Raw genomic sequence first — 21,829 nt, 5'->3', positions numbered from 1 at the left:
ACTTTTTTTCAAACTGGAGAAGATCCAGTGGAGAGGTGGAGTGCGCGCGCGCACGTGTAAAATTAAATGTCCCACTGAATAATGAAAATGTTAAAAGGCAAAATATTTAGTATGGTTCGGTTAAACCGGTCTAATGCATGAGTAGGTCAACAAAAAAATGGAAAGTCCGTATGATATACAGATAAACATTTATTGTGTAAATCAGGACATTGGCGAGTTTACATTTCCAGTCAATATTGCTCACTCGACTACATATAATTAAAAATGGTGTTTTGTCAGTTAAGTATATGCTTACAATTGAAAACAAAGGGCACAAAAATTACTGTCTTAATTTCCCTTAGAAACTGTGCGTCTGTGCAGTGACTTATCAAACGAACAGCGCCATCTGTTGTCTAAAATTTGTGAGCACACTTTATCCAACGTAACCGACAGGATTAAATAATTGGGGATTAATCAATTGTTATTAAGTGATAGTTCCCTCATGAAAATTATATAATTGACTAACCCTCATGTCATCGTTCTTATTCCTTATAGCAGCAATGCGTTCATATCTTAGTATGATGTTAATGTGAACCGCAAGCTGAAACTTATTTTTTTGTCATTATAATTCTCAACTGTAGAGAAACATGAACATAATATTCCCAGCAGTCTAATGGTTTATTGTTGCCTTTGCAATTATTTGGTGAGTGCAGAAATTTGAAACTGTAGTCTCATCCGTTTGCTCCTTGGGGACATCTCAAATATGGGCTTCTATCTGTCCAGACTTAATGTGAAAGACTGCACCATGGTATATTCTAGCTATTTGTGCATTATATTAAAAATGATTATATTTACTAGTAATAATAACTGGCCCAGCGATGAGCAAAAATAAGCAAAGATGATATACTATATCTGTTGTAATTGGATTCGGATCTTCACTGTATTTGTCTCTGTCTTCGATTGAAAAAGGTATTAAATGCATTTATCAGAGAAATGAATATAGGCCTACCGCAATTATGAAATACTAAGCAGTGCCTGTAGCTTTTTTTAATTTGCGTGTGTCCATGAAAGTTATTACAATATTATAAGTAATTTTATTTTAAAAATGAATTTATGTTTATATTTGCTCCTTGAAAAGGTTGTCCATTAATGCATAGAAAGTGTTGATTCACAAAAATGTAATCTTTGCCATGACAGCCTCAGTAGGATGGGAATTTAGTACACTAGATGATGTTACGCAGCTATTCAGATATGGCTGGGTATGAAAAAATTATGATGGGAAGGAAAAAAGACAAATCGATGAGGACAGTGTGTATTAATACTTAAATAATAAATAAGGTCTAAGAACTGATGATACATGATATCACATGACCTGTCAAGTTTCCTTAAATACTAGTCATACATTTTTGTGTAGTATTGTCTGATCGTAGTCATAAATGAATTAGGCACATCACGAACACATTTATTGACACAGATCCTTCTATGACAGAACATGGTAATGATTGTCAGACTAAAATGTTTGATGGTCCTTATGCATATTTAAACAAAGATGGAAGAGATTCTAAAGATGCCACTGCTGCGACTTCAATTATGAATATGGGCAGTGAATGAAGGGGTAGTCTAAATAAACAGGAAAAATATTTATTGTCTAGACTAACAGGGTCATAAGATCATTTAGAGAGGCAGCCAGCAGCATCTTATCGCCTGTTCCATTGGCAGGGACAATTTGTTTGTTTTTCACCAACTTTAGCTAACATCACTGAGAAGTCTCTCTAATCTCATTATGTCCATTCACAAATAGGGTAGAGTCTAATTAATTAAGAGCTATTTGAGGAATTGTTTTTTCTTCCACTGAATTGTGTCACAACTTTGCTATTAATTTGAGAGCTGCATTAGAATGGTATGATGTGCTGTGTCCTCATTTTGGGGGTCCCAGAGGGATACCATTGTACATTTCCAAGAGCACAGCACAGACAGAGAATTATATCTTCAAAATATAATGGACAATTGTACTTTTATCATCAACTTCAAAGAGACATATTTGAGCAGACGTCCATGCAAGGGGTTTTCTGAATTAAAATAACCATTTAACTTTGGTTAACAAACCCATGTCAAGAGGAACGGAAAACAAACGTTTTACTGTGTGGCTTTAATAACACATTATAAATAACACGCATTTTGTGCACATTGGCTGCCGGTGAAAATCGTCCCAACAGCACCCACTAGGTCCAGTCTGCAGCAGGATTCCGCTGTGTGATAGTTTACTATCGGACGCTGCTCCAATGCCCTGGATCATAGCGTCTGTCTCCTCGCAGGACCCGTCCGCTCTACCCACAGTTCCCCGCGCTAAGGCAAGATGGAGGAACGCAGCAGCTGCGGGAGAACAATGTTTGGACTCTGAAGATTAAAACAAACGTCGGAGGGGGCAAACTATACACAGAAAGTGCCAACGGTGGACATGCACTGGTAAGCGAAATGCGGAGTTGGGCTTTTACGCGAAGTTTGAAGCGCCGGAGAGGCGCGTGCGAGCGGAGCAGACAACAAAGCGCGCAGCGACGTAATGTAGCATGTAGCCGCTTAGCTTGACGAGAAGCATCAATTGTTCGCTTGAGTTGCATGGGCTGTTTATTATAGGTAAGCGTTTTGTCTTGCACAGCCACACAATTGTACCTATTCTGTCGCTCTTTATTTTATTGTTTCGAGCTCACGTGGTGGAAATAATCGCAGTTCTACATTTGCATTATGTGCTTATTTCTTAATACTGGGATTATTTTCTTCTAAATATGATTAATTGAGTGCACAACGTTTGCCCGATTCCTCGCCGACGTAATTTATTTGTTATGCGTCGCTTAGCCTGTTGGCTAGCGCGTTAGCGACGAGGGCCTTTGTGAGTCGGCATGAAGTTATTAATATGGATCCCACCATAACGGTCCTGAGATGCACACAAAAACTTTAAACTCTGCCAGTCGTTTCCACAGTATGGATCCCGGGGGACATATAGCAAAGCCGCGTGTTTGTAGATATAGTAACTGTGCCTCTTGGTTGAAACTAGCGTTGATTTGAGTGTGTAAAATAAATGAGTTGTGTCTGTCTGATTGATGTGCTAGCTGGCTAACGTGCGCACGCGAGCTATTTACATACCATCTGCGTCGCGTGCAGTCTGCGCACACAAAGAACCGAGATAAAAGACTTGACGCTGGGACACCGCGTTCACCATCTTTCGCGTTTCTGAGCTTCCAATCAGTCGTGTTTCTTTCACGCACGATAACGTTAAACTATTTGGTAGCTAGACACGTTTTAAACCTCTTCTATTACATTTGGTTATGGTTTATTCACGCAACGTGACCCCATGCATGTTCGTGCTCGTGGATCATATTGACGCTTGGAGTTTTGCCTCGAATCCGAAGCGCTTATTCAGACGTGACATGGATGGAGGGGTTCTGACTAACGCACCGCATCTGGTTCAGATCCAGTCTACCGGCCTGGGAAATGAAAGGTATTAATCATCGGAAGGCGAATGAACCCAAAGAAGATGAATCTGCTTCCAGGAAACATGATGCGATGTCTATACACGCACACACCGTAGACCGAGGCCGGCATGCCGTGGCCGTTTGCGTCATCTTAACAGTTAATCTTAACAGTCCCATCAAAACCATCGTGGCCGTAGTTTCAGATATGATTGTTAAAACATAACCATGCTATTGTGGAATGCATTCGAATGATCTTTCATCGTCAATCAATGGCAATTTTCACAGTTCGTTAAACGTAAAAGTACCACGTTTTGTCTTAAAATCCGGTGCAATGATATTTTTGGTGGTGTACAATAGGACGTTGGCGATTATGTTCATTCGCCGTAGTAAACAAAGCGCAGCGTTCTGCCCTCGGTGACGTCAGCAGTAAAGCAAAACCAGACGCCTAGCGTTCAACTCATTACAATAATGCTTTGACATTAAATAACCGACACGACAGACTGAGCTAGGCCTCGTGTTAAATGTTTCACACACACACGCGTTAGGATTTAAACTGCACAGGGCATTGGAGTTTAAGAGGGAACGTCACCCAGTTCACTAGCATTCCTAATACTAGACTAGTTCAGGAGGCTCCGCATCTGTGTTTGTATTTATAACATGTACTTAATCCTTAACGTTCGAAATAGAGCGTGTGACCAAACACCCACCGTTTGTTTTGTATACACGAATTCCGCACTGACGTGTGTGAATGTCTTGTTTCTTCAATAGAAATGTAATTAATTTGATGTTGTTGTATTTGGTCCTGATTTAGGATTGTTTGTATTTTAACATGGCAAACAATGCCAGTTTTGTAGATTACAAAATTTGCTCTTGTTTTGCTTATTCATGTCTTTATGAGAATAACATCGGTAAAACAAAATATGCAACTACCAAATTGTGCTTGAAAACTAATGCAGCGATATCATTATCATGATCATTAAGATCTAATGAATAGGATGTGAACACAAATGTTTGAACCGATGGTCGATACTAATCATGTTATTCCGGTTCGATGCAACTAAACCGTGTGTTTTCAATTCACTATTGCGTTACCTTTTGGCTATTTTTAGAAAATCAACACTCCATTATAACACCAGGCTTGTTTACACGGACAGTATGAAAAAGGTCTGTGCGCAAATCCTTTTGATCTTGTATATTTATTTAAACGGTTCTTGTTGAAAGTAATAACACTAAATAGTTTTCTATAGGCCTCTGTTTGTTTTTTAAAGAATGACAGTCTTTGTAGTGTCTGTAATGTACTGGAAGACTTCAGTTTGCTTGAGTGTGTTAAGCTCTCTTTTTTCTGACCTTCAAATCTCCAGTTAAACACAGGATCAAAAAAGCATAAAGGCCCTTTGGTTATTTAAAAAAAAGTGTGCTATTTATCGACTTTAGATAGATTGTTAGAAGGACATGTGCAACGACCGCTACTAATAATATTCACCCAACTGGTCAGAAGTTGATTCCATTACTCTCTGAATAAATCAAAGTTGGCCTTTTTTTCTAGGATGAGCGAGGTGCCTTTTCGCATTGAAGTGGTCCCCATCGCCCCGATCCAGCATTAGAGTCTGTGTGATAAATCTCTAAGCATTGCCCCTTCACCATGAGCCTGATCCAGGACAAACTTGGCAATGAGTTCCTGCGCTCCAACGGTGGCATGGAGCCAGGCTTTGGTCCGAGCATGCTCATGTTCAGCCACCTGCCCCCTGTCACTAGCTTCACCCGTCTGGCCAGTCAAACGGTTATGGCTGACCTGCAGCCCCACGAGATGATCCTCAAGAAAGAGAGGGACTCGCCTGATTGTGGAGGAGGGCTCAGTGGAGGCATGTGTGGCGGAGGTGGCATAGCAGGCATGCTAGGAGGTTTGGGAGATTATGTTCATGCCATGGGCATTAAACAAGAAAAGGTTTCTGAACACGATTACAGACTGCCCCTCTATTCCGGGGGCGGAGTCGGAACTGGACTACGGAGTGAAGGAGAGTTGCTGGAGGTGTCGCTGGGGGACCATCAGAACCTGGTGGTGCATGACTTCAGTCTGGGAAACGTAAGTGTGCCTTTCTGTAGAAATATCTTCATATTGTTCTATATTTAAACATGATTTTAAGTGCATTGAGTCATGTATTCAATAAAAAAAAGTTATGGATTAAAAAAATGAAAGAAAAATGTGTATGAGCAGCTTTTCGAAAAACTCACAATCCGCAAGCTCATTAAAGAATCGCACTAAAAGTTATTAAAGATAATATTTAAGAACTGGAAGAAACTTTATTTTATTTTCCTTTATTTTATATTGCCAGATTTAGTGTTTTCTTCTGGGATTTGTGATGTTTGCATTGCTAGTGATGTTTCCATGGATGTCTTGCATCAAATTATCTAACTGGAGTTATTATATTAGACAGATTTGCTTATGTGCCCTGTCTCCTTGTTTTTAGTTTTCAAGTAATCAAAATGACTTGAAAGGCAGATTTCCATTCCATAAAAATCAGAGAGCCCTTACAAAGCCAACTGCTAAATCTATAGTAATAAACCATCCTTCCTGTCAGTGATGTCATCTAGTTTCTGTAAGGAAGAACGAGTGGGATTTGACAAGGTCAAATACAACATGAGTGAAGAAATACACGCACACGTGCTCAACAGCAGCCTTTTTCAAGGTTATAAGAGCATTAAATGATGATCTATTTATTATTATAAGGATTGATCATTGCTGCAAAATTGAAATATTGCACCTGCCTCTTTCTCCCTGCTGTAGCCAAAAGCAACGGTGTAATGTTTTAGAATTTGATTAAACAAAATTAAGATTCATGCTAATTCACTGTTATTGCTAACAGAGAAATAACATGCAATGTTTTCTGCCTTTTGTTTAATGGATAGTTGGGCTTTTTCTAGTAACACTCTTTCTCATACTCTTTCTGTCATACAAATAAAGGACGCCATAAAAAAAGCCAAGCAAGGGAAGGGGAATAGTTTGTTTTGGCAAGCTCGCATTTAAAACTGCAAAATCTCTCTCGCTCCACAGATGCACAATTGCGTGAAAATATGAAACTTGATATTTACATTTTTGTTCAGGTGAAATTTGAGTTTTTATGTTGGAATATTTAAATTAGTAGCTGTTCCTAAATCGGAATGGTATTTTTCCTTAGATGCTCTGCAAAATGAGGAAAGTGTCGTTTACTCTCAGGGGATAGATATAGAGGCTCGTAAATAAAAGATTTACCACCCTGCCTGCTGCCACATACACATTAGGGAATACTTTTCATATTCAAACAGCCAACTCTGTATTATGGAGTGCTGCCTGATTTCTGAATGTGCATTTGTTTCGATTTTTATAATCAATCTAGACCTGTCACATGTGACTAAATAAGACACTTTTCAACGCAGTGCTTATTTTACCTAATATTTTTGCGTGACTGAATGGGGTTTTTTTGACGGCATTTTGACCGCTCTCAATCCCGTCTTTGTTGTCCTTCCAGCTGTCAGGGCGGTTGGTAAAAGAATCCTCAGGGAGGAAAGGTCGAAGGTCAAATGGTGAGGGACAGGAGGGCAAGACGCGGAGGAAACGAGGAGAGTCGAAGGTGCGAACACGCACACATAATTTACATTCAGCTGTGTGTTGCTTGTTGCTGGGTGTATTGTTGAATATAAACAGGAAAAAATTAGCTTTTCGCAAACCGCTCTATATAGAAAACAGTGTCTAATAATGCTGATGCTTTTGTCTTTTTTATAGTCTCTGATGCTGGATCCAGATGGAGGCAGCTTGTCTCCAAACTCCAAACCACACATCTGTGAGCACTGCAGCGCAGCGTTCCGCAGTTCCTATCATTTACGCAGACATGTGCTTATACACACAGGTTAGCATGCATTCGCACTCGCACCAGAGACCCTAATATAGGTTAGTATGTGAACTGCATGGTATACATTGGCATCACAAATCAAGTATACACAAACATTATTTTAATATATTTATGTATTCTATATATTTATGTAATTTAATAATTTAAATTAACATTTTGATACATAGGATTTATGTACATTTTTTATACTCAAGCTAATTAATGATGCAGATTTAGTGGTGATTGTATTTGCTGGATAGTTAAAGGAGTAGTTCACCTTCTAAATGAAAATTCTGTCATCATTAACTCATCCTCTTGTCATTTCAAACCTCTATGACTTTTTCTTCCACAGAACACAAAAGAAGATGCTTAGAAGAATGTTGCTAACAGCCCCGAATTACTTGCATTGGTTTTGTGTACGTACAATAGAAGTGAATGGGGGGCTGCGCTGTTCTTTTACCAACATTTTTCAAAATATCTTCTTTTGTGTTCTGCAGAAGAGAGAACGTAATACAGGTTTGAAATGACAAGAGGGCTCTTTTTTAACAGTTAATTTGTTTTTCAAAATGTATGTTATGTTTCTTTTTTTATTGTATCAGCTAGCTGTATTTTACTTGGAATACACAATAAAACAGAGAGTTTGTTTTGTTTTAAATTTAAATACTTAGGGGTGCTTTAATCCATAATTATTTGGTTGTGTTTTGCTGTGTCTGTAGTTTCGGAGTCAAAAATTTCTATGGTATAGTAATGTAAAAAAGGTTTTATTTTCTAATTTTAAACTGGTTTGTTACATTTAATTACACCATAGTAGATTTTGACTTAACTACAAGTGCAGTCGAAACATGACCGTCATTGTCCCTTACAGGTGAGAGGCCTTTCCGCTGCAATCAATGTAACATGAGCTTCATTCAGAAATACCTCCTACAAAGACACGAAAAGATCCACAGTGGTAAGTTCCTCAGCATTCTTTTCCTAATTTCTGGCTCATTTGTTTGCGAGGTCATTTTTTTATTTCTTTCTTTTCCTGCGTGTCTATTTTGCAGGAGAGAAGCCATTCAGCTGTGATCAGTGCAACATGCGTTTCATTCAGAAGTATCACATGGAAAGACACAAGAGAACTCATAGTGGAGAAAAGCCATACAAGTGTGATACCTGCCAACAGGTCAGTTTCATGCACACCTGGAATATTTTTTACCTTTCAAAAAGCTATGCATTTTCTCATATTTTTCTTCCAACAGTATTTTTCTAGGACAGACCGGTTGCTGAAGCACAAACGGACGTGTGGAGATGCCACTAAAAAGGGCGCGGATGGGTCAGAGCACGAGTTGGGTGTCCCAGGTGATGGGGAACATGGCAGCTATGGAATCACTCAGGGAAATGTGGCCACGCCTGGACGCAAACGAGGCAAGTCAAAAAATGCTGTCGAGGGGGGTGAACGTAAGCGCAAGAAGCCCGCTGGGGCTATGGGTGTGACACATAGTCAGGGGGCAGAGGCTTATGGCCTTCATGACTTCAACTCGGTCGTGAACAATGGGGTTTCAACAACGTCTTCAGCCCAGTCGGACCCCAGCATGGATGGGGAACCTGGGCGGGCTCCCAAGATGGGATTTAAGAAGGTTAACAGAAAGTCCATGGAGAAGACTACTCACTCCTTAGATCAATCCAAGTCAGGTGGCATGGAGTTGCCAGGGGGAGGCTTGGATAGCCTTGGACTCCTACCAGGTCCTGGGGCCAAAGTTGGTCCCAACAGCAGCAATTACGATGATGCCATGCAGTTTCTGAAGAAGCGACGATACCTCCATGTAACAAATAATGGGGCTGCAGGTGCTTCAGACTATGACATAGGCGTCAGTCATCTGCAGTCCCAACCAACGGTTATTCAGGGTGTTGTTTCTGGGGTTCTTGATACAGATGCCTCACTTGGCCTGTTGGACTCCTCCCCTCTAGGAGATCTCAAGCAGGATAAGTCTGGAATCCCAGATGAGGTTCTGCAGAGCTTGTTGGACCACTACGCTCACAAGCCTGATGTGACCTTCGACATCACGGATCCCCATCATGTGGAGCTCCAAACAGCTGCCACGGACCCTCTGGGACATGATGACGCCCCCTCAAGTCCCAACAGTGGCGACAAAGCCGTGATCATGCACGAGTACTCGCGTTTTCTCTTACAGGCACTAGAGCGGACCAGTCACAGTTCAGGCTTCCCGTTGGGCCAAAGTCCTGTTTCTGTCGCTTCTACCACAGGACCGTTTTCAGGGCCAAGCCCACTTCTCTCAGACAAGCATGTATATACATCCTCACCTTTGGAGTACTCCTTCTCGCATCCTGTTTCTTCCTCACCTTCCCTCTCCTCTGTGCCGAAGTCCCATTTTGGGCTATTAGAGGGCTCGTCACCTCCGCAGGGCTTCCACATGAGCAGCCTGGAGCAGTCTGCGCACGCGCAACAACAACTTACACCGTCCCAGGAACTTACCGAACAGTTGGACAAACAGCACACGTCCCCTCCGCCACCTCCGCACACTCCCAATGCCAATACTTACCAAATCGCACCTCAGCCTCCAGACCTGGGCAGTCAGAAGGAACCTCAAGGGCCGAAAAATGGAGCAACGGCCACCACTGGAGGATTCTCACTGGGCACATCTCAGGATCTGACAACCATGGACCCAGCCAAGGCCCCTTTTCAGATCGAAAACTTTGCTCAGGCTTTTGGGGCGCAGTTTAAAGGGGGGCGTGTGCCCCTTGCCTTCAGCAGTGACTCAAGGGGCGAGGTGAATCACAGCATACAGACACAGGTTTCTGAATTCTCAGGGTATAGCAGTCTCTTGGCTGATGCCAGCGATGCCGTCAGCACCGGCTCCAAAACCCCAACAAGCCAAAGCTACAGGTGAATAGGCTCACATGCCTAGATGCTCAGATGGAGGTTCCCTATTTTATTTTTTCTCGTCATGCGGTCTTTATTTTGTATTGTTATTATTATTATTGTTATTATTGAGATCTGCTATTTTAATGAAATTGCAATGTTTTGGAATTGTTTTTCACTGCCGTTATGTTGATAAAATCCCCCCTTCTTTGGCCTGCAATCCATTTTCCAATGTTTTTTCCTTTGAAAATAAAATGTATTATTTTTTGTAAGTAGACGATAGGTCTGTTTTGGTAATCAGTAGGGAGGAAAACGCGTTTAAAGCCTAAGTACAGTATCAAAGGTCTCGTTCTGTTTACTTTTTCTGATAGACATTCACGTTTTAGACACTGACTTCACAAACGTGTAAGGATAACTTAAAAATAGCAATGGCAGGGAGTATCCCAGAACTGAAATAGTCTGTTACAATGATTAAAATATTACTCAGGAAAATGTGTAAACGGCAAATCTATCGGAAGAGTAGCAAGCATTCATTGAAGAGGCAGACATTTCGCTAAAACAACAAAAAACTGTTTGTTTTCGAGAGATTTTTTATTTCTTCTGAAAAAGTGCAACAAAATAGAAGACAAACTGCTGCCTGCTAAATTACACTGACACCACTTTTCACTTAGCTATATAGAGATTATGGTACTTTTATGTCAATGTGAATTGCTCACATTCTATTTCCGTAAGGGCCATATATATAAATATATATTTATAAGAATATCTGTATGTACAATTACATTTAATCTTTCTTAAGACTGGCAGGTGACTTGGAGGGGATGAGGAGGGATCGAGAAATCCTATTTATTCTTTGGGTTGTAAGGCCAAGGCTACACACTAGAGGGCGCTGCAAGCAAGTATGATTAAATCAGATTATGGGATTCTTGTGTGACTGTCTAGATTTCACATCCCGTTCTCCCTCCATCCAATTCTTCTTTCCCTTCAAAATGAATCCCATCTAGCACTTTTTGGAACTGTTTATTTTTAAAATACTACCCGGGCTGATTGCACAGAATGTAAACTGTGTTACTGATATGCTGTTTTAAAAGGGGCAACATTTGGTCAATTGGGAGTGGGCAGAAAAGGGGCGGGGTTAATTTTTGTAATTGTAGATTATGTTCACAAAGCCATTGATAATGTCTTTACTATGGAATGTGCTGGAAGTGGGTGAGATTTTGGTGCGGTTGGGAGTGTGTGGTATCTTTTTATATTTTAATTACCGGTTTTTTACAGATGTGTGTTAGGCAGGTTGTAGAAGGGGATGTGCCTGGGATGGACCGGAGTGCTTTCTTTTATCATTTTTTTTTTCCATTTTGTGAGTATTGGATGGGGAAAATGTCTATGTGTTGAAATGTTTTGTATACCCTTCACCAGAGATGACCTCCCGCTCTTAATAATAAATATAGTACAGGTCCTAAATTCAATGTCTGAACAGTACACAAGAAATTCAGCCAACTTTTTGCAGTGTGCATGCAGGGCAAAGTGTTACCTAAACTACATTTTATTTTGAACTGTACAAGTATTATTGTAATATCTTTTTTAATAATGATCAAAAACTGCATTGTCTTCCATCAGCGCTGTTGGCCGCTGTCACACAGATTGTTGAATTATTGTCATGTTGTTCTGTTGCATTTGTAATCCTCTGTACCCCTCCTTAAGAACATGATTCTTTGAAGGACAGAACCACACGCAAGATTTTTCGATCATTATGCATCTCGTAGGGGATGAAATCTGACCACTAGGACTTTGAGCATAACTTTAAGAAGGTTGGGGTACACATTCACAATAATAGTGGAGGTATAAAAATCATTGGTTAGTCTGATGACTTAATAATATTTCATTATTTAATCATTACAACTGACGTCTTTATACCTCATATCAATGACGAAAGGGAAGCAGGGATATTAATGTGTGAACTTTATGTAGAATGACTGATGTGCCCCCAGGTCTGTTGCGATTAGAGTTGTTCAGTCTCCATACGCTCAAGTTTGTGTGTCATGTACATGTGCGCTGGCTGTGTATTCACTTCTGTACTAAAATAATGCCCATCCACAGGATGTTCAATTGTAATGTTCATTTTTGTTTTAGAATGTGATCTACTGGGAAATGAATACTGGTGAAGGTTTAATTAAGTGCAGATCTCTCTGATGCACTGTTTGAATGATATCCTGTTTGGCTTGAATAACCCTAGCCATCAATTTGTCAGCGATTGCCACAATAAGGTCCTCTCCCTCTCTATACTACTTTTTGCGTTTTGCTGTATATTCCTGAAAGTATTTATTTTGTTTACATACAGTTAATAACACTAAAAGTTTCCCCTTGGTTTTTTGCATGTAAATTTTTATACTGTTATACTTTGCCCCATTTTTTGTCACCATGCCAAATTTGTAGCTAATGGTCTTTTGTTCTTTCCGTCTTATTTTATTCCAGATTCTTGTGATCTGATTCACAGGGCTATACTTGTCCATTTCGACTTTATTATTGATTAGGAAAAACAATAAAAATGCTGATATCAGTATGCTTTGATCTGTGGGTTTTGCTTTGGTGATGTCACACATGGAGATATTTATATGCCATACCGTGTTTGACAAACACACTTGTTATAACTCAGCAGATAGAGTGTGGGACTGGTGTGGTAATTTTACATATTCTTAAGGCAAAACTGCTGTGAAATCAGGTCGTTTTTGAGATAATGTCTGTTTCACCATTGTGACCATAAATAAGGGCACTGAAAAGAGGGCCCATCCTGGCAATTAGCACGTTTAGCATTCAACAAATTCTTATCAACCATGATGATTAGTAATGTTGGAAAGTGTTAGGACAATAAAGGATATCAAATTTGTTCTTAGAATGTCATGGCATGCAACACAAGTTCTGTATCTGGGTGGAGCAGAGTTTCTATGTGAGGTCATGTCTCTCTTTGCCTGGCCTGTATGTACGATACAGTTACTGTGACCAAGCTAAATGTTCCTCACAGATATTTCCAGCCTGCAACCAGTTTTGTTTTTGGTATAATGTGCTTTTCATATAAATAGAGCTCTTATTAAATGCTCATGTTCATTAAATAAAGATTCCTCATTATTCTTTTATCTCCATGTCATACAAGTGTATGATTTTCTTTCTTCTGCAGAACAGAATTTCAGGTTGCCAAACAATCTTTAAAATGTATTTTGTGTTCTGTAGAAGAAAACCATACAGGTTTATGAATGACATGAGGGTACATGAATATTTCTGTCTTTTTTCTGAATCTATCTCTTAACTATCAAGATTCTCATAAAAGAGTGACTTGTTCAGGACTAGCTAACAGACTCTAACAAACAAAACATTTAAACCACATGCTCATTCAGTCCTTATAAAAATATTTGTCAGAGTGGCAAGAATTATGTTTTTAATATGGATCAGGTCACGCAAATACCTGTATAACTACCATCTGTATATGAATACCCAATAATGTTTTAGCTTCATAGCTCATGAGACCGATTATGACAATATTAAATAAAATGTTGATGTTATTCAGCCCTTTAAATCAATGTTGTTTCAAGGGAGCAATATTTTCATAGCTTGTGGACTATGTGTACGATTGACTAAATATCAGATCAAACATTCAGATCTCCTTCAGTTGGCCTGGTAATTCAACGGAGCCTTTGTATTGGAAAGTTAAACATTTAATGTATTTTAGTATGTACTTATGATGTCTTGCAAAATCATGGAAGTTTTAATACAAAGGCAGTCAACAGACCTGTCATGACTAAGAGCAATAACTTCAGCTTGACAATGAACAGATGCGTTGTTCATTTCTTTGTAAAGTCAATTGAATTTATGATATGACGACATTATTACAATTTTTAAATGTATGTAAAATAACATTTGCATTAGATCTTTTCACAGATATATGATACAGTGGGGGAAATAATTATTTGATCCTGTGCTGATATTGAAAATGTGTCTGCTCACAAAGAATTCAAGGGTCTATCATTGTTATGGTTTACTTAATTTGATATGGTATCAATTTTGGTCTCACAGCATTTTCTCCAAAGCCTTTTCGATTGATGGTTATTTTGTATTTCTTCTATTTCCAAATAATCGCACCAACAGCGTCTCCTCACCAAGCTTCTCTCTGTAGCCTATTCAAGGTTTGTGCAGGTCTACAATCTTGTCCCTGACATCCTTTGAAATGGAAGTTACAGATTCTGTTGGCAGGCATCTTTTATATACATAAAAAGCTGATTTGACAGGATTAATCTGTGGTCCATATAGGCACATAACCAATCTGTGGAGCCAGAAGTCTTGCTGGTTGGCAAGGGATCAAATACTTATTGACTGACTTAAATGCAAATCAATGTTTAACCTTTATATACATTTTGTCGCCGATTTTTTGTTTGATATTCGGTTTCTATCAGCTAAAATAAACCTACCATAACAATGATAGACCCTTCATTTCTTTGTAAGCAGGCAAACTAACCAAATCAGCAGGGGATCAAATAATGATGATATATGATCAAAGTGGCTCATAGACCAGCAAGCTTTGAGAGAATACATTAACACTTTTATAATGCTGCATTTGTTAGCATGAATTTACAATTAGCAATACTTCTACAGCATTTATCAATCATGGTGTATAATAATATCAACATTTACTCATACATTTTTTTTAAACAAACTCATCTGTTAAAGGTTTGTTAATACAACTAACATGACTAAGCAAGGAACAGCATATGAACCAACATTAAAAAGAACATACATGCTGTAAAAATATTGCTAACTTTTTAACAGTTTTGAAGTTGAAAAGATGGCGCCTGAGAATGTGGCTTGGGCTCCTGGTTTTATTCAGTGTTTTATTGTTTTTGTGTTCGTTTTTAGGCTGCAATGGACATAAGTCATAGGTTTATGACTAACAGAAACCGAATATGACAACATGGAGTACTTAAAGTCTAAAGTCCACCTACCGTACTGAGTAATCAAAGGTGACTGCGTGTTTACAGTCATTCACGTCACACATTTGATATGCTACAGTGGCTGTGATATGGAAATGAACTTGAGGAATTACTTTTTAGTGCTTCTCTTATCAAGCATTTTGTATCTTATAAATTTGCATCAAGTCTCAATTAAGCAAGCGGACTGAATGAGCCGTTTTCTTTTGAAGATTTATGGTGGAAGGGTGGTGGTCTTTGTCACCGCATGGCAACAAGTCCAAAAGCCATAAAGGTGTATCATGTCTTATCATGTGGTATTGTTGGTTTTGGTGTAATGATAGCAAATGAATGGTCTATTTTGACCAAAATAGAACATACATCTATTTTGTATGTTGCTCAGTAATATCAAATGACTGAATTGCTCATAACTATATTTATCCTCCATCTTCTTTCCATTTCATTTAATACAAATACTCATGTGTTGCCTTGCTTTCATATAGATTATACATTTTTTATTTTGACACACTAACCCCGGCCGTAAATATGTGGAACAAAGTTTACAGTGAGTTGTATTTATTTTTACACTATGGGTTTGTTTCACACTAAGGGCAGGTCTTTATCTATTATGAAACTTAAGTGTGCCTTGGAAACCTGAGGGGGTGGAATAATTCAAGATTTTCTTTCTTTTCTTTTTAAATCTGAACCTGACACATTTACCTGAAGTTAAAATGAACAGTATTTCATAGAAAAGTTGTATGTCATTAAACCTAACAGATTAATAATATCTTATTTGTCAGAAGCTTAAAATCAGTTTACAGTTCAATAAGTTTGAAGTTTATTAACTTTTTCTGCTACACAATACTAAGATTGAATTAAAGCAGAAAGTACATTTAAAATGATACAAATCTAAAGTTTGGTATATGGTTATTTCCTTGAACCCATTATAAAAAAATAAAAAAACAACCTTCTAACCTCACTATTCTTAGCTTTTTATACTGTGCTAGACTTTAATGGACTAGGTTTGATGCACCTATGTATTTTGTGGCCTATGTTATTATAATTGCTTCCAATGTTTCCTCATCTGTAAGTCGCTTTGGATAAAAGCGTCTGCTAAATGACTAAATGTAAATGTAAAGTTTTGCTCTATTCACAAGTGACTCATTAGCACCAAAACAGTGACCTGGTTTTGCAAGCCATCAATTTTATTCACTCTCTACACGTCACATTTAACAATGTTAATGGCTTATTAAGAAAATAAGCAATACGAAAATTGTTTCAAGTAGAAAAACTAACACTTTCAGCTTCTGTTTCCATGTTATAGAGGCTGAGAAGGCTTATGTTTTCCTGACAAGGACAGTAACCATTTGTAGTTTTAAATTTGTTTCTTTATCATCCATCCGTGTTCTTTTTAATTAACTACTGGCCACACATAATTCAATTTAATTTATATAGCGCTTTTCACAACATGCATCGTTCCAAAGCAGCTTTACATGAGAAAATGAGAAAAACTGAAAAACACAAAAAAGGTCAAACACAGCACAGCAAATGGTGTTTATAGAAAAGGTTAAATGATTCTAGTAAATAATATCTAATAAATGCAGTCTCCCGGTGGTTTATTTAGCATATTTTCCATTTAGTGAATGCTTGGCTGAAAAGATGTGTCTTTAATATAAAACATTATATCCTGTGCAGCTTAATAATGGGCAACATGTTTACACATTAAGTGATTAAATTAGTCATGCTGAACAAATCACTTATTTTCAACATTTTGTCTTACCAGCAAGACACACTACAGATTCCTGCTATTCTCAGTAGGGAGCCACAGAGATTTTATTTATTTTTGTATGCTAACCCCGGAGGCGAGTTAGCATTTTAGGACTTCCGGTTCCATCGCTCCAAAGTCTATGGGTTTTTGGTAAATCGCCTGAAATAAGGTCGTGGTTAAGAAAACCTCTAAATGTTTGCTAAAAGCCACTACTTCCTTTGGCTGGGACATTATAGACGTCATCATGCATATTAAGCAAAATAATGCAACATGGACACGAATCCCTAAAACGTAGATGCGGATTCATTCACGTAGTAGTAACGTACCAGGGAACACATTTTTAATAAAGTTTAAAGGAGTTGTCAGAGGCTTAGTGGTGGTGACGTTGACATCACTGTGAACGGATCTAACTCCTTCATCAAGTTTGCAGACGATACAACAGTGATTGGTCTCATCAGCAACAACGATGAGACTGCATACAGGGAGGAGGTCCGGCACCTGGCCACATGCACTGCAACTTTAATAGCCAATGTCAATAATTTATGCATACCTAAGTCACTTGCACTATTTTAGTCTAAATTATTATCTGTTCATAGCCACCTGTACATTAATGTTCATAGTCATCTGTATATATTGTTCATAGTATATACCTACTGTCATATGTTCATAGAACATACCTACTGCAAAATATTTTATAGTCCATGCCCACTGTATTATATTCTCTCATATTGTATTCTGTATTTATTCTAACTGTATATCCTGCACTTGGTAACTGCACTTCTGGTTAGACCTAAACTACATTTCGTTACACTGTACTTGTATATGTGTAATGACAATAATGTTAAATCTAATCTAATCACGCGACCATAGCGTAGTCTGTTTATAGCATCATGTTAGCTTTTTACTTCTGCCGATTGTATTTCGGCTTCAAAAGTTGTGTTAATTTGGAAAGATGAACTTGATGAACGACTTGTTCACGTGGTGTCTATGTGGGAAAGTGACGACACGTGCATTCCCTCAATTCAGTGATTTTCAACTTGAATTGTGAGAGCGATTAAAGTGCCGCCTGCTCTGTGTGCCTTTGACTCGCTCTCGCCGTACTTTAATGCGATAAGCCATGCAATTTGAGAAGAAGCCCCACAAAAAGTTGAACCCGAAAGGTTCCTGAAGACGCTAATTAGCTTGTCCGGGTGTGTTTTATCAAGTTGGGGCTAAACTCAGCACGAAAATGGATCTCGCGGTCCAGAGTTGAGAATAAGCAACTCTAGGTCATGGGTTCAATCCAAGGGATTGCACATACAAAAACAGACTTTATAGTATAATGCAACGTACGTCACTTTGGGTAAAAGCATCTGCCAAATGTAAAAATGTATATCAAAACACCCTCAAGATGGGAAGAACAGAGGATTAGCAAACGTAACTTTGAGGGAGAAGCAAAACATGTTGTAATTGTTGGTTTGTTTGGTTTTAATCATGGATGGCATTTCTCAAAAATCGCTTAGTGAACCTTTAAGTGTATACGTGTGATGTGAACAACTAGGTTGGATAATATGGTGTTTCATGGGAACTTCCCGAATATCGTATGTTTTAGAAGAAGCTTTATTAAATTGTTTCCTCATTATACTTCCTATTGCTGTGTGTGTGACTAATAAATTAATATCAGTCATTTGCCACACCATGTCTGCTCCCACACGTCACATAAGTAAATACATGCCCATTTCATTGAATATGGATGTAACAGTATATGCATTCTGGAAAAGGGAAGTTGGTGTCATATTCCTAATTCTCATTTTACTATGTCAATATAATAAGAACAACAAGCAAAGAGAAAACGAGCCTACAAACATGCGAACACGGTTGCACGGTTACAGTGAGCATATGGCTTTTGTAAGCTTTTTCAAATAATCCAAGCAAGAATCGAAACCACTTTCAGAGAGTGTAAATATAATAACCAGATTAAACTTGAATAAAACATTTTATAAAGAGTTATTTACAGTATGTAACATACAAAGGCAATTTAGGTGCTCTGTGAGTTGATGTTTTATAGGTATTATTTAGCATAAGGTGGTATAGACTAGTTTTCAAATTCTTTCTCCATCAGAATGTTCTCCTGTGTGTTTGTTGAATTGATGCTGGAAGACTCTATGTATTAATTTAAATATTTTCCTAGTAATTAATGTCTTTATAATTTAACAGACCCATATTGTCATTATAAAGGCATAAACAATGTGTCAGAACTTTGTTGCTTTTTTCCATTTACAATGTTTGTCTGAATGCCAACACTGTTCACTTATCACACTGTTCATGACGTGCCAAGTAATAAAGCATGTGGAGTGTGTAGAACATTCTTAAATCAAGAGATTACACCTGGAACCCCAAACTTTGATGTTCTGATGAGTTTAGATGACAGATGATATGTAATTCATGTAGAAGATCACTGTGTATACATTTAAAATCAGTCTGTGTTTTCATTCATTGGAGAAAACAAACATTAAAACGTACATGTTCTTATCATGTGTGCCATCAGAAGCCAACCAGCATGTAAGTTGTTAGTTTTCTGACATTTTGCTGAGCCTGCTTTGGCAATGTGCTTGCTAGCCCACCCCAAGGCTTGGCATGGCCTAATTTTATCTGTTTGGATATGAGCTTGGAGTGTTCTCAGTCTTTATTCGTTCTTCAGTCATTTTTATCACAGCAAGTTGAACAAAAGCTGTGTGTTGCCATACTGTCCTTGGCCATCCACACATTTTCCAGAGTGATAAGAAGGAAGGGAGTGTCAGTAAATGTGCCTGATACAGACTGAAGGAGTTCGAGCAGTAAAGTGTCAAGACATTCTTCTTTTAAACACTATCAAACAGCCAGTACTCAGTGCTGATATGGGAGGATTCCCACCCCTGTGGTGAAAGTTTTTATGAGTTATTTATGAGCCAATTATAAAGCTTCATTTCTGCACAAGATTTTAATTGATTAAATTTGCTACTGGGGTTTATAATGCTCGTGTGGTCTGCAAACATTATCCCCATGAAGCTGCCATCTCCGGATATGCTAGTTCAAAGCAGGAATCTTTTTAGAACCATGAAGTAAATCTATTTTTTAAGCTTACAAATTTAGAAGGTTTTACGATGTTCTTAACTGGCCGATACTCTCACTAAGAGTTTATCATAGGTTGAGCAAATGTGAAGCAGTTTTAATTGTTAACCATTTTAAGTTCTTAAGCCACTGTCTAGTTCTGCACTCAAATAAATAAGCTGTCGCTGCTGTTAGCTTTACTTAACCCATCCTTGTTCACTACAAAAGAAATGCAAGTAACTGAATTAACGTTTTTTTACAGAAAATTTGATCTGTAAGCTTTGCTTAGCAAGTGTTTGACTGGTAAACTTGACCTTGTTGAGTAGAACGCAAAACCCTATCATATTGTAAGTAAATTCAACATGACTGGCTGATTTTCAGTTCCCAGCATGCTTTGCGTAAGACTGCATTTAGGCAGTCAATTTCGAAATGTTGTGTTATTTTAAGTGATTTTCTGTAAAGACAAAATACATTTTTTTGCTTAATGTTCATTTATCTTTGAGGTTTAAAAGAATTTGTTGCCATTGTTTTGAAGAGTGGTACATATGCTTAGGCTGTGAGAGATTTCTGTGCGCCCATGATGTCTATTGAATCATTCAATGAGCTTTAGCTGTGTTAATGTCAGTACTAAAATGCCTCTCATCTGATTTACTCATTCTGTTTTGACTAACATGCAGTAAGTCTGTTTATAAATGATGTATGACAACTAAAAGTACTATTGAGAAGGATAAATATTGAGTTTAATTAACTTAAAATTACTGGTATAATCAGAATGGTTTGGATTTACTCAAAAAAGGTTTTGTCAACATTACTTAAATTTATTTTAACTAAAGTGTTATTTGTTCACATTTCTTAATATTTTTGCGTGGAACCATTTGATGCAGCTTTTCTAGGTAAATTCAACAAATACATTTTTTGAGTGTGCTTATTGCAGACTCTCTTATTTGCAATATTATATTTGTTATATTTCTGTGTCGCATTTAGCTCATGACTCATTGCAGGGTTTAAACTAGCAATTTACACAATAGAGCTTTGGCAGCTTTACCACACTATCTATAAATATCTATAAAATAAAGGCAATACATTGTATTAATGGTTAATTTTATTTTTGATTCTTGATAGAATTGAATTATCTTGTTTATTTTTAACTTAAAAAAACCCAAAGTGAAATCTATATCAAAAGGTATAAAAATAGGAAGTTAACCATTGCCTGAATTTTCCTGTAAATTCATTTCACTGCAATTTAATCTAATCTAATAGCAGCTTTGTCATATTTGTTGAATTTACTTCTGTCTTTTATAAAATGATGTTCTGTTTTTTATCATGGAATTATAACTTTTATTTGTTTAGCTACAGCTTTAATGCCACTCGACTATAGGTTGCATATGTCTATACCAGTGGTTCTCAAACTTTTGTTATTGTTACTTTTGTTGTTGCTTTTGCAGGGCCCACTTTGTGTAGGGTGCATCGCCTTGCGGCCCCCCAAAAGAGACCATATCTTAAACTTCGATTTTTGATTCATATTCAGCTGGAACGTCAAATCTTTTGGTTGGTGGGCTTATTTTTCTGATGTTTGATTGCATATAATTAATGATACATTTGTCATAAAATGCCACGGAATGTGTGTTCTTGGGGCCTCCAATTTGAGAACCACTGGTCTATACTACTATTCGTTTACCACTAGACTCAATATCTGAAACTAAAATTCTGTAGCCTATCTGGAGCAACGTTATAATTTAACATAAAAAATTATAACAACATCATATTAATATTAGCCTACAACTACTAGTAATAATACTAAAACTCAAACAGTAGCCATAAGTGAAGCATTGCTATCACCTGTACTATTTCACAAACGTTTTTAT

The 21,829-nt window shown here is 37.8% G+C and overlaps 1 protein-coding gene across 2 annotated transcripts; it reads left to right on the top strand.

Annotated features, from left to right (window-relative positions):
* The first annotated feature begins 2,172 nt into the window (after nucleotides 1-2,172).
* Nucleotides 2,173-10,787, top strand: znf281a (zinc finger protein 281a). 2 transcript variants are annotated; one of them, XM_079456008.1, is made up of 7 exons: nucleotides 2,173-2,445; nucleotides 4,996-5,532; nucleotides 6,956-7,057; nucleotides 7,210-7,333; nucleotides 8,181-8,264; nucleotides 8,359-8,477; nucleotides 8,554-10,787. In XM_079456008.1, exons 2-7 carry the CDS (start codon nucleotides 5,092-5,094, stop codon nucleotides 10,201-10,203), a joined length of 2,520 nt encoding a protein of 839 aa, XP_079312134.1. In that variant the 5' UTR covers nucleotides 2,173-2,445; nucleotides 4,996-5,091; the 3' UTR covers nucleotides 10,204-10,787. The 2 variants fall into 2 exon arrangements, with proteins under 2 accessions (XP_079312134.1, XP_079312135.1); XM_079456009.1 differs by having other exon boundaries at nucleotides 2,412-2,613.
* Nucleotides 10,788-21,829: the final 11,042 nt, after the last annotated feature.

Source organism: Barbatula barbatula (assembly GCF_947034865.1).
Source record: "Barbatula barbatula genome assembly, chromosome: 5".
Taxonomy (NCBI): Eukaryota; Metazoa; Chordata; class Actinopteri; order Cypriniformes; family Nemacheilidae; genus Barbatula; species Barbatula barbatula.
The sequence above is the reverse complement of the archived record's forward strand: the minus strand, read 5'-3'. Positions and strand labels throughout refer to the sequence as shown.